This window comes from Elephantulus edwardii, unplaced genomic scaffold (genome assembly GCF_000299155.1).
Source record: "Elephantulus edwardii isolate Elephantulus edwardi_28Jun2011 unplaced genomic scaffold, EleEdw1.0 scaffold00102, whole genome shotgun sequence".
NCBI lineage: Eukaryota > Metazoa > Chordata > Mammalia > Macroscelidea > Macroscelididae > Elephantulus > Elephantulus edwardii.
Window position 1 is genome coordinate 751266 of NW_006399852.1, and position 13464 is coordinate 764729.

Sequence of the window (13464 nt, forward strand, 5' to 3'; positions counted from 1 at the left end):
CCTCAGCAATGTGAAAGATCAAACAGTGGAGACCCAGGAACAGACAGGTGGCTCACTTACTCTGCAGACACAGGGGGAGACAGAAGGAGCAATGGCCTTGTAAACAGGAGCTTTAACTGAGAACCTGTATGTGGTGCAGTGTCAATTCTCCCCTAGGTCACCATATTTATGTATATAAGGTTCTCTAAAACATCTCTCTGCTCCCTTCTCCCCAACACTAAGTGGTAACAGAGAAACGCTCTTGTAACACGTGGCACCTTACCAGCTCATCACAAAACTAACCTTGCCAGGTGACCAACCTGGTTTATACAGAGAACGCTTTTAGTCAGCAGCTATAGCACTCCATTTTTAGAATGAACGAATAGTCACCATGTATCTGAGGAAACTGGATACGGAAACTAGATATAAACTTAGCCCAGATTTAATAACGAAAACTCAGGAGAGGGACGAGAACTTCAATTAGCATTGTCAAGACAGTATTTGAGATACCTATGAGAAAAGAAGTTGCTATGAGAAAGGAGTCAGGGAAGAACAATCTCTTAGAAATTAAAAGCACTGCTGCTAGAATGAGAATGTTCACACCTGAGGAAAAAAATTATGAAAAATATTCTAAAGTGTAAAATAAAGAGACGAGGTAAAAGACACTGAGGAGTTAAGTATTAAAAAGAAACAGAATGTTAGCCAGAACTTTACATATTTGAACAAGAAAAACTCCAGAAATCGATTCTAGAGAAATGAGTGAGGACCAAAGACAATTTTTTGGAGCTAATCTTTACTATGGGGAGTTCCAGTGGCCTAGTGGTAAGGAATTATGTTCTCAACCTAAGGTTCTAATCTGCTAGCTGCTCTAAAGGAGAAAGATAAGACAATTAACTTCCGTGTGATTTACTGCCTCTGAAAACTCACTGGAGGGTCAGCTATGAGTTCTCCCCTACTTGACAGTGCCCCACAATAACAGTTCCTAATACGAAGACCTCCATAAAAGTGTAAAGGGATAACTGGACAATGTAAAAGAATAATCTTAAACCTAGGCTCTACCTTGAAAGTTCTAAATACGAGGGTAAAAATGAGGATCCAGAATGTTTCTAGAATGAACAGACAGCTCACATACAAGAGCAGGGGAATCACAGTGCCACGAGACTTCCACTGTGACACTAAACCCTCAGTCACACTGCCTGTGAACAAATGACTGTCAGTCAAGAACTCTATTTCCAGTCACCACTCAGGTGGGAAGGCATTTAAAGACCTAGGAAATTTATCTACCAAATCCTTCACATAAAAGGAAAACAGATGGAGAGATATTTTAGTAAACTGTGGGCACAAATCAAGAAAGAAGATGCAGGAAATGGCACAGATTTGTAAGAGCAAATGAAAGAATCTGTTGTGTGGTAAGCGTAATGAACAACTGTCACATTTCAAAAGGGAAGACAAAGTCTCCTGGAAAGAAATGAATATCCAAGACACAGCCTTGGTGTCACGTGAACGCTCAGTGACCTGTCAGGACTGAGAACAACCGCCCAGGGCGTTTCCCAGCGGGAATCTGTACTGAAGTAGATAGGCTCTCATCTTTCTCCTGTGCAGTGACTGCTGGATTCAAACAGTTGACTTTTTGGTTAGCAGCCCAATGCCTGTATCTCTGCTTCACTACGGTGCCTTGTAGACATAAGGCACAGGGAGGGGACAGGGGATGCAAATGGCAAGAAACACACATAAGATGACTCTGCAGTGAACAGATGTTTACTGACTATTAAATAATTAAGTCTGACTAGAAAATTACTAAATGTCATTTATTTGCTTTCAGCTATTATAAACACCCTATATATTTAAGGACAAACATATAAAATTACAAATATGAAAATAAATATTATCTACTGTGAAAAGAAAGTAAAAATAAAGATGATAAAAAGTAGGAAGTGAGGTAGCCCATGTGTCATGAATCAGCCCAGGAAAGCTCAGGGGGCAGCTCTAGTCTCTCTACCTGATTTGCTAAGAGGTGGAGGTAACTTGGCAGCAATCGCTAGGAGCTGACCAGGATGTAACAGGTGTTAATACTAAACATCATGCTACAGCTTCATCTGGGAATGAGAACAGGTGTGATAGTTTAGTTACTTGAATCCTATATATTTTCATGATTTTGGAATTCAAGAGACTGAACACTAGGGGAGTTACATGTATTTCTGAACTACCTGCTCAAAGGGCTTTAGATAAGTTAACTCCATGAGTGTAGCAGGAAGAAAGGAAAAAAAGGGAACAAATGATTTTCAGACTTCATATAGTACTAATTTGTATTTATAAACCATTCTTACACGAAGGGCAAAACTTTCATTAGATGAGTTCATTTTGTACTTTGAAAAATTAATCAGTTTACATTTTTACTATCAAATACATTCTTCATTTTAAACCTCAAGCTCTTGGGAAGTGAAAAATGAATTCCATTTTGGGCCATCTGGCATCAGGACAGGAACTTGAGAAATATTTATAAAGTAAAGAAAAAAAAATGACATGATTTACAGTGGGCAGTTGAGTAAAAATTCCAACTTAAAAACTAGGAACTAGTAAAAATTTATTTTCAAGTGCCTTTGAAGACTTAGCTTTAATGTTTTTCACTATCATTTAACAAACAGTAATGCATGAGATTGAGAATTTTAAATTGCTGAGATTGCAGATAGTGATAGATGCATCTCAATCATATCTTCTTTAGTTTTATAAATTAACGTACTCAGGAGCAACAGTGTCTCTCTGGAGACTAAGGTGCGCCTGATACAGGTCATGGTATTTGCAATCGCTTGTTATGCATCAGAGAGTTGGACAATGACTAGGGAGGACAGAAGGAGAGTGGATGCTTTTGAGCTGTGGTGCTGGAGAAGGGTACTGAATGTACCCTGGACTGCCAGGAAAACAAACAGATCCATCTTGGAGAGGATTAAACCAAGCTGCTCCTTGGAGGCAAGGATTCTGGGGCTTCGTCTGACATACTTTGGACATGTTGCCAGGAGGGATGGGTCCTTGGAGAGGGACATCATGCTTGGGAGGGTGGAGGGACAGTGCAGGAGGGGAAGACCCTCTATGAGATGGATTGATTCGGTGACTGGGGTAATCGGGATGGGTGTGTCAGAGGCGGTGCGGTTGGCGCAGGATAGAGCAGGGTTTAGGGCTGTTGTGCATAGGGTCGCTATGAGTCGGAAACAACTCGACGGCACATAACAACAACAACATTCTTTCAACTTTCACACACATTTATAAGGCAACTAAATATATCATAGGTCAGGTATACCTCAAGCTTCAAAGTGACAGTTTTGTTTGTGAACACTCTTAAAGGGTATTTTGCAGATTCTGTGTCCAAAGCAACATACTGCTTGATTTACTGTCTGTTGCTTCCATGGATACTGTCTGTAGATACAAACATAATAAATTCCACAACACTGTCAATATTTTCTCCATTATCATGATGCTGCTTACTGGATTTTTGTTTTTTCATGTTGAGGTACAATGATTAGGGAATCCTGGAGTCTCTCATCTTCAGCACCAAGTGACTCAAGTTCTCTTCACTTTGAGCTAGCAAAGTTGTGCATGTTGCTAATGAATTTTCCTCCAATCCTGATGCCGTGGGTCTTCTTCATACAGTCCAGCTTCTCATACCATCTGCTCTGCATACAGACTTATTCAAAGTCTGGTCAAAAGATTCAGCTCTAATGAATTCTCTTTTCTAATTTTAAACCATGCAGTATCCTCTTGTTCTGTTTAAACAAATGACTAGCTTGTGGTCTTTGTACGGGGTAAGCACAATTGTGTTACGAATTCGCAATCTTTACAATCTTGTACATAATTTATTATGAGTCATATAGTGAAATACTTTTGCACAGTCAGTAAAACACAGGTAAACAGCTTTCTATCACTGGCTGCTTTCAGCAATCTGACATCAGCAATGATAACTTCCTTATTGTAGGCCCTTTTCTGAATCCAGCCTAATGTCTGGCAGTTTCCTATCTGTGTACTGGAACCATTTTTTGGGGAACCATTTTTATACTATCTTCAGTAAAACTTCACTTGTAATAATGCTATTGCTTTGCAATATGAGGAAAGGCCACCATAAGACAGGGCCATCTTGGATTTGCTGGTGACTGACAGTATACATAGTACCCCATAGCCCTGATTTTAAAAAAAATAAAGGGTAAGGAGGAAATAAGTATACATATTTGAAAAAATACTCTTGCCATTGCAAAATTGTGTCAGATAAGATACAAAGATCTTAGTAAAAAGAGAGAGAGCTTACAATTAACCTAACAATGTAAATTAACTCAAAAGTCACTGCCTCGGAGTCCAAGGCGTGGCTGCCCCTGTTCAGGCCCTGAATCTTCACAGGAGGGGCCTGCCTCAGCTCTCTCCCAGAGGCGCTTGTGGCTTCAAACTACCAACCTCTTGATCAGCAAACTAACACTTAACTGATGAGGTCACCAGACAGCCATCAATATATTTACTCCTAGTGTCTTTTAAACTTTGATTAGTGTAATGATTTTAGATGTTTTTAAAATGCTTTTGTATGCCTTTTGCAGAGGCTTCTACATGATGCAAACTGTTGGTATTCAATTCTTGACCAAAAGGGCGGTGGGACTATATGAAGAATGTAGAACCTGGATTATGAATCTTGCATTATGCAAGTGACACAAGCTTTGGATGCTGAAAGCAAAGATGACCTGAAGCACTTACTGAGGAAGATCAAAGATTATAGCTTTCAGTATAGATTATACCTCAACATCAAGAAAACAAAAATCCTAACAACTACATCTACAGGCAACACCATGACAAACAGGGAAAAAAACTTGTCTATGATTTAATTTCAAAATCAATGCACATGGTGCAGCTGTTAAGAAATCAAAAGACCAAAGTCTTTTGGCAAATTAGTTATCAAGGACCTCTTAAAGTGTAAAAAAGCAAGGATGCTTGACAAGGTGTATGTGACCCTTACCAAGGTATCTTCAACTGCTTCATAAGCATGTGAAAGCTGGATAATGAATAAGAAAGACCAAAGAATTATGGATGTCTCTGATGCATGGTATTGATGAAGAATCCAGAATATACCACATTAGTTATTTTAATGTTCTTAAAGGGTTGTCATAAGGAAAGAGACCACTTCAAAATAATCCTAAGGAGTATTGTAAATTTGTTTTCTTTTTTCAAAATCTTGGAATGGGGATAAGCATTTTTACATTAGACATAAATAAAACTCAGAAGTCTTAAGGAAAAAAGGCAGTACGTTTGAATATACAAAAGAAGACCTTTTAGTGACCAAGTTAAAAGTACATGTAGAAGTTTAACTACCATTTTTTAAAAGGCAAATTACAATGAAAAATATGTGTCTGGGCAAGAGCTTCAAAAGCCAGTAACGACTTGCTGTTCTTCCTTTGCCTGAACAATCATGGAAGAATGGAGACAGGGCCCCCGAACTAGGGCAAAGATCTAAATGCTAAGATTTACTTAACATGTAGTAAAGGTATACAGTTCGAATGATCTCAGATTTATTTGGCAATGGGTTGTTGGATAATATTTAGGAAATATGAGTAGCCAAAGGAAAAAAAAAAAACACACCACCACCTCAGATAAATGGAACTTCTTAAAATCTAAACACTATTATGCTTCAAAAAAAACACTATCAAGAAATACACATAAGTACTATGTTACTGAATGTGAGCACATGTAAAGGAAGAGATCACAGTTGTTACAGCTATCTGAAGGCTGATGGGAGGCACTGATCTCTTAAACGAGCCTTCACTCCTCGGTTTTTTTTTTAATTGTCAAGTGTTTTTAAAAGTGCTCCCAATGTCTTACTGAGGGTATTATTTTACTGTGTAAAGTAATTTCTATTTGTCTCTACTTAATATGAGTGATCTTTTGGCTCCAAATCACTCATATATCAAGGATTAAATGCTAAGAGGGCCTTCAAGCGTGTCAAATACTAGTAACACAGACCAGGGAAGATGAGAGTTGAAAGAGGAGCAATGGGTTTAGTAACAGTGCTGTCACTGACGATCCTCATCAGAACCGCTTTGACTATATCGAGGAGTAAAACTGTGACAAGAGTGGATTCAAGAGAAAATGGGGGGAAACTGACAAAGTAAATTTGTTATTGTGCTTAACTGCCACTAAGTTGACTATGACAGTGACCCTGTGTGAACAACGGATCTACTAAAACTTTCCCTATCCTGTCACATTCCAGCTAACAGGAAGTTCTCAGCCCTTTTTCACTTGAACATTTTCCTTATCAAATTAACTTCATAAAAATCTTTACTCAACAGTTAAGAATCAGTAACTATTTAAATATATGAAATCTGCCATTTTGAAGGAAGGAGAGGAGATGAGGACTTGGGACAACGGGAATAAAAAATTCTGTAGGATAATGTTATTGTTACGTGCTGAGTCACCTGTGATTCATAGCTACCCTATGTACAACAGCCCTAAACCCTGCTCTATCCTGGGCCAATCTCACTGTCTCCAACACACCTACCCTCATTACCCCAGTGACTGGATCAATCCATATCATTGAGGGTCTTCCTCCCCTGCGCTGTCCCTCCACTCTCCCAAGCATGATACCCCTCTCCAAGGACTGGTCCCTGTTTGCAACATGTCCAAAATATGTCAGACCAAGGTTCAGAATTCCTGACTCCATGGAGCAGCCTGGCTTCACCTTCTCCAGGATGAACTTGTTTGTTCTCCTAGCAGTCCATGATATATTCAATACTCCAACACCACAGCTCAAAGGCATCAATTCTCCTTCTATCATCCCTAGTCAAGGTCCAGCTTTAATAGAATATTAAAATACATTTACTAGTAAAATTCAACAAACAGGGTTCTAGTTATCTGCAGATACATTGAAGACTAAAGTTTTAAGAATTCTAGCACAACTGGAATCACCCAAGATTGTTGGTAGACATGCATAACAACACATACACGTGAGTCTAGACATCATCATTCAGAGACTCTGGGTTGGGGCCTCGATATTACTTTTAAAATGTCTATAGCGGTTTATAAAATTTAGAACCCTTTTAAGGGAGCTCTGGTGGCCTACTGGTAAGAAGCTGTACAGCAATCCCAAAGGTTTCCAGTTCAAATCCACCAGCTGCTCCACAGGACAAAGACTGGAAATCTTCACCTGTGTGACTTACTGCCTCTAAAAATGCCCTGGCGGGTCAGCTATGATCAGCTGTGACTTAACAGCACATAACAGTCTGCTATAAACTGGGTTGCATATCAACAATTCCATTTAAGTTAATACTCATTAGAGTATATCCCTTTAAAACATAAATAAAAAACTGTTGAGATCCCTTTAACAAATTCAACTGTAAAATCAATGTGAGTGGTCTCCTATTTTCTAATCTCAAATTACACTAAAGAAACAAACTTGACTAAGATATGTTCATTCTTTCTCTAAAGAATCTGGTTAATCTTTCATCACATTCAAGAAAACACTTATTCAGCACCTTCTGATTTGAATAAATTTAAGTTTCCAACTGAATAAAAATTTAAGGAGTTAAAAGAAAATATAGCATAGAAAGAACACATAAAATAAATATCACATAAATATATAGATATAATTTAGTATTACCAACCATGAGAAAAAGATAATCAATTGAGACAGATTTAAAACCAATTTTCTTCTTAACAATGCTAATTAAGCAGCAATGTTGCATTAATATTTAAGGGAGACAGAAAGAGATAGTTATATGCAATAGGATTCAATTTTCTCTTTGGGTAAATTATTCTAGGACTCACGTTTTAGACTCTGATGTCATGTAAAAAAAGAAAGAATTCTTTGCTAATTCTTCAGATATCTGGTGAAAGGAGATTAAATTTGCTAAGTTTTTCCTATAATAGTGAGGTAAATGTCTTCTCAAAATGTGTTTTTATTTGCAGAAATTATAAAGGGAAAGCCAGTCAGTAAAAGATTTACATTGAAGAAAAGATTTAAAGAAAGTATTATAAACATCTTTAAAAAAATTAAATGCAGATTATTATGAAGAGTTGTTATTTCTATTATTTAAAATTGAAGTTCTAGGATAATAAAATTCAAATTACAAATTAGTATGTACAGAAGACTCACCTATAATAAAGTGTAGCAGTTTCTCAGGGATAAAGCTCAGAGGGCAGACACAGGATAGAAAGATGAAGGGAAAGGAGAATCATAAAAATAAGGGAGAATAGTACTGTTACAATGTGGGGATTATAATTGATGCCGTAAAGCAACGTGTATGAATGGTTGAATGAAAGATCAATTTGCTCTGCAAATGCCCAAATTGCACTGCTGTTGTTGTTGACTGCATCAAACAGCGCACAAGACTCATAGTGACCCCGTGAACAAAAGGCTTGAAGCCTTTCTATAACTATCATCAGTTATCAAAGTTCATAAGCGTTTCCAGAGGCATGTTGTTTAGGAAGTGGATGCCACTCCTGCTTCCAAACTGCATTAAGAAGTTAAAAAATGGTTTATATGGATACTCTCAACTGTTCTCAAGATAACATTACTTGGGACTTTTTTTTTTTAAAATCACTAATAGCTGGAACAATGCTGCTCCCATTTCTGCTGTGAAATCAAATGCACACCAATGGTCTCAGCATGAAAAAACATCCCACTTTTGGAATAAATGATTTACCTTGTGTGTAGGCAGCGTCATCAGATCCCATACTCAATTTCCGTGCTTCACTTATTCTATCCACATGCGCTAACGTAGGGTCCGTGAGGTGCTGAATATTCTCTGGTTCTACATAATGATCAGGATGGTTTAGAAGGTTTGTAAGTTCAAAGGTAGGGGACACCACTCCTGGTGAAACCGCAGGGGGCTTGTTGGGAGAAACTGTAATTTTGAAAGTGTATTTTGTATTGGGCTGAGTGACCACCACACGAGGAGAAGTGGCAGAGTTACTGCCTATTGCTCGACTTTTGGGAGGGTGGTGATGAATAAAAGCAGGCCCCATGCTCACTTGTCCAGACATATTCCTGGAGGCAGCAGATGCTCCCGAGTTTGTGGATATGAAGAGTGTGGGCTGATTCCGCATGCCCTGCTCATCTCCTGTGGAGGCATTGGCGGAAATATAGACCTTGGGTTGACTACGGGCCATCACCTCATCAGTATTTGGTGGGCTGGCAGCTATGTAAACAGTTGGCTGGTTTCTATTTAAGGTCTGGCTGTTGACCGAAGAGGAACTGCTGGAGGTTCGAGGTCCCGAGGAACGTAATTTTGAAGAACTGTTTCTTTGTGGGGGTTCAAGTTTGATTTCAATCTGGTTTTTTCGAGGTCCTGTTGAAATATTGTGAATGTTGTATTGGCTGTGGGCAGAAGGCTGTGAGCTACCAGATGAGTGAATTGTTGGTGGTTGTGGCGTAGTGGGGGAGCCGATGGGCATGTAGACATGAGAGGTCTGGTGGCCTTGCTGATTTGGCTGCTGGGCTGAGGTATGTGACAGAGGAGTAGATGTAGGGTAAGTAGTCCAGGGACCAGGTTGTGAAGATTGATAGATTTGTTGAGGGTTCATTGGATTAAATTGAGATACCCAGCCAGAATGCTGTTGTGTCGGTCGAGCTGTACCACCAGGAGTTGTAATGTAAGGCCTAATATAGATAGAATTTCCCTGTGGACTATTAAGTACAGGTGGAGGTACACCATGTATGTGCAAAGATGTAGGAGTATTACGACCAGTCTGGATATTTGGGGCTAGAGTTACCATAATGGGATTAAATCTGGGAGTTTGTTGAGAAAGATTAGATGTTCCTTTGCTGCCTAAGTGAAATCCAAGATGTGGTGTTGAATTTGAAGCACCAGATGCACTGGACATTCCAAAAACATTAAAGCCTTGGGGAACTTGCGCTGGTGCCGTCTGTGGCTCCTGCTGAAACAGTTCATTACTGGACTGACCACCTTGAAGTTGTCCATCACTGATGCTGTGCGTTAGAGTCCTACTTCCATTCATTCTATTTCCCTCTCTTCCATGGTGGTAGACATTCTGTGACTGTAAGTCCAGGTTGAGAGACGTCATGTGATTGCGCAGACCAGAAATTCCAGAATCATCCGAGAAATTCAAGTCTCCTTCACCATAAAGATAGCGTGTACTCTCCTGAGAGAGAACTGCACAGCAGGCATCCAGGTTATTATTATTCTAGAAAACAAAATCAGAAGAGCTGCAAGTTAACCACCAGGAGCTAATGGGTACGCTGCTATCACTACTGAAATATTCTTTGATTAACAAGGGATGGTTAATACAAGGAAAACAGATGCAGCTAATAGTGGGCACAGTTCAACAGTGATTAATTTTACAAAACACAATGAACAAATATGATTGTATAAAACAATATAAATGAAGGATAGTGTGAGAAGCAATGTATATGAGTTTTGTATACACACCAATATAAAATAAATATTAAAACAAACAAATCAACCCTAAATGTAGCAAAGTAGTTTTATTTTACAAGAACTGTTTTCATGCAAATTGTTCAACTGGGAAAAATCCTCAAGTAACTGAAAAGCTCTCTGACTAGTAATAACAGAAAGTAAAACAAATCACCATTCTGTTTTAGAAGCTATTTTCAAGTAAAACAGATTCATGAACTACAGTAAAATTATAACCTAACTGAAAATGTAATCTGACTAGAAAAGCTTTTTAATAAAATTAATGTATTATTTAAAATAGCTGATAGGGAGCTGTGCTGTCAACCCCACGACATAGGATTCATATCTACCAACTGCTTCTTGGGAGAAAAATGGGCAATTCCCTCCTATGGAATTTACAGCACCTGAAAACACACTAGACGCTCAGCTTTATGTCATATCAGACTTGCTGGAACCGAGTTTTTATTTAAATTATTTAAAACTACAATTCTTGGGGGGGGGGACTGTATACTAATGAACATTTTTTCTTTTACTTTTCATAGAGAGGAGTGAACTGGGGCAGGGGGGCAGGCAGAAAAGTGCAACAATGAATGAATGGAAATCCAAAATCTCTGTAAATGTTCATTACAATTTAATAATTTAAAAAACCCCAACAAAACAAAAACTAAAATTCTTACCAATTCTTCAATGCCTCTTCTTGTGTTTGAAAAAATACATACACATACATGTGTGTATGTAATATACACTTAGTAGTAGACTCCAGAATAATTCAGTTCACATTTCTACCTTTTAATAATAAAACCAAACTCAATGTCATTGAAACAATTCTTCCTCACAGCAACCCTCACCTCCACCAGGGTTCCAAAGCTAGAAATGCTTACTGGAGAAAACTGATCACCTTTCTTCCATGGAGCAGCTAATGTGCTACACTAGCAGGACTTCCTCTGTCTCTAGAGAACACCACACAAATCTTCTCTGAAGAAATGAAAACTCAAACTGTTTCTCAGGAAAGTCACAGTAGAGACTGCTAATCACTAGTCACAGATCATAAAAATATTACTAAGCAGCCATAAGGGCCAGCAATCTAATAAAATCCACAAAAGACTCAACAGCACAAAGCTTAACTCTTCCCCCCAAATCTTGACATTATACTAGGGAGACAAACTATGCCTTCTTGAGAAGGTAGCACTGCTATAACATGAGTATGTGCCAAATAAAAAAATGGCAGAGTTTATTAAGAGGGTGTTTAATCTTTTAGGTCACTGTTTACTTTAGAAAGGAGTGGGTGATTGAGGGGCCTGGCCTGCCAGGCGTTACACAGTGTTTAAGAGGTGAATACGAAGGAAAGAACCCAACAAACGAAATAAAAAAAACCAAAGAACTCTTGGTGCGGGGAAGGCACAAGTTAACGGTACAAAGGAGAAAGCATAGGCCTGACCATCAATGTAAATGTTTCATGTTATGTATTTTTCCTTAACTTACTTATAACTCTTGAGTTAACCTATGTCCTAGTTTTTTATATTATGTTTAAAGATCGATCACCATCTTTTTTACCTCCTCACTGCTGTTGTTAGGAACCATCCAGTAAATCACGTAATCATGTCTCATAATGATCCTATGAAGATTTGAACCCTGTCCGACCCTGTGCAATCCCTGGCCATCCATGGCATGTCTGGGCCCATTGCCGCAGACACTGTAGGGAGGCCTTATATTCTGTCAAACCTAAACGGTGCTTTTTGCTACCAGCTACATGTATTTCTTTATTGTTAGGTGCGGTTGAGTTGACTGTGTCCCACAGCACCCCTATGAACAGTCGACAGGAATTCTGCCTCAACTTGTTCCATCCTCTCCATCTGATACACTCAAGCCCTCCCTTACAGTTCCTAGTTCTTCTCTCCTCCTCAGACGCAGAGTAACTCCATCTTCCTCTCATCCTGCTGCTGAAAAGCCAATTAAAATGTACATTCCCTACTAAAATTCCACAATTCCTTTTTAAAAGTGTAGTCATAACTCAGAAAAATGTTATCATCTCCTAACTGCTGTGCAACAATGCAACATTAAAATGCATATTCTCAAACTTCCTTGTTAAAAGTGTGCTCATATATAGAGAGTCTTTCTCTAAGCCTCTTGTGCATCACCCAAGGAAGAGAGGGTCTGCCTGTCTCTTTGTGATCTGGATTCAGGTGTTCTTGGCTTCATCCATCTAATGATGCTGGTGCCACACCATTCTGGAGAATCCTAGAGTGGTTCCTGTGTACCTGTGACATGAACACCGTAGTTTTTCTACAGCTTCCTTGTTTCCTGATAATGACAAGGTTCTGAAGTTCATCTTGTACATTCTCAGTAACTTAGGTCTGATATTTCTCAGAGCCCTGGTTCTTTTTAGTGGGAATCTATTATAAAAACTTCTTTTAAAAGTATGTGTGCGGTAAATTTTTAAGTTAGGGATTTGTTTTTCCCATATAACCACCAAACTGGATTCCCTTCAAAGCTACAAAAGTCTGTATCACTATTTCCATTTAGAGCTACTATGACAGTACACCCTACACCCACCCCTCCCTGATGCAATTCACTCCTTCAACCATCATTTACTCATTAGCTAAGTAGCAATGAATACAATCCCTGCTTTCAGAGATCTTAGTCTCCAAATTAAACAGATTGGTAAGGGTCTTCTTGTTGTTCATTGCTGTCAAGTCAATTTTAATTCCTGATGACCTCTTATGTGCAGAGCAGAACTCTTCCATTAGCAGATGATGTTCTGAAAGCAGGTCATCAAGCTTGCTGGGGCTCTACACAGATTTGAAATGCTAACCTTTGTGGCTGTTATTTGAGCACTTAAATGTCTGTGCTACTCAAGGCCTCCTTGGTATCATCACAGAAGCAGGTTTAAGGACTATGGGCGAAGGTCAACTGCAAATGTAGCAACTAAAGTGATGGCACTTAATTACTTGGCTTCAAAAATACCAAGTGAACAATACTTAGCACAGTATTCTGAAAAGAGCTCTGGTGGCCTAGTGGGTAAGTTGTTGTGCTGTTAAGCCATGGGCAGGTGGTTCGAACCCACTAGCTTCTCAGAGGGAGAAATGGG

The 13464-nt window shown here is 38.9% G+C and overlaps 1 protein-coding gene across 2 annotated transcripts in view; it reads right to left on the reverse strand.

The window, feature by feature from the left end:
- The window catches only part of TAB2 (TGF-beta activated kinase 1/MAP3K7 binding protein 2), a 52229-nt gene that overhangs the window by 16020 nt on the left and 22745 nt on the right, over positions 1-13464 (reverse strand). For both annotated transcript variants that reach the window (XM_006891647.1, XM_006891648.1), the window contains one exon: positions 8646-10146. In XM_006891647.1, the coding sequence (XP_006891709.1) occupies positions 8646-10146 (1501 nt within the window). The remainder of the gene's footprint in view (positions 1-8645; positions 10147-13464) is intronic.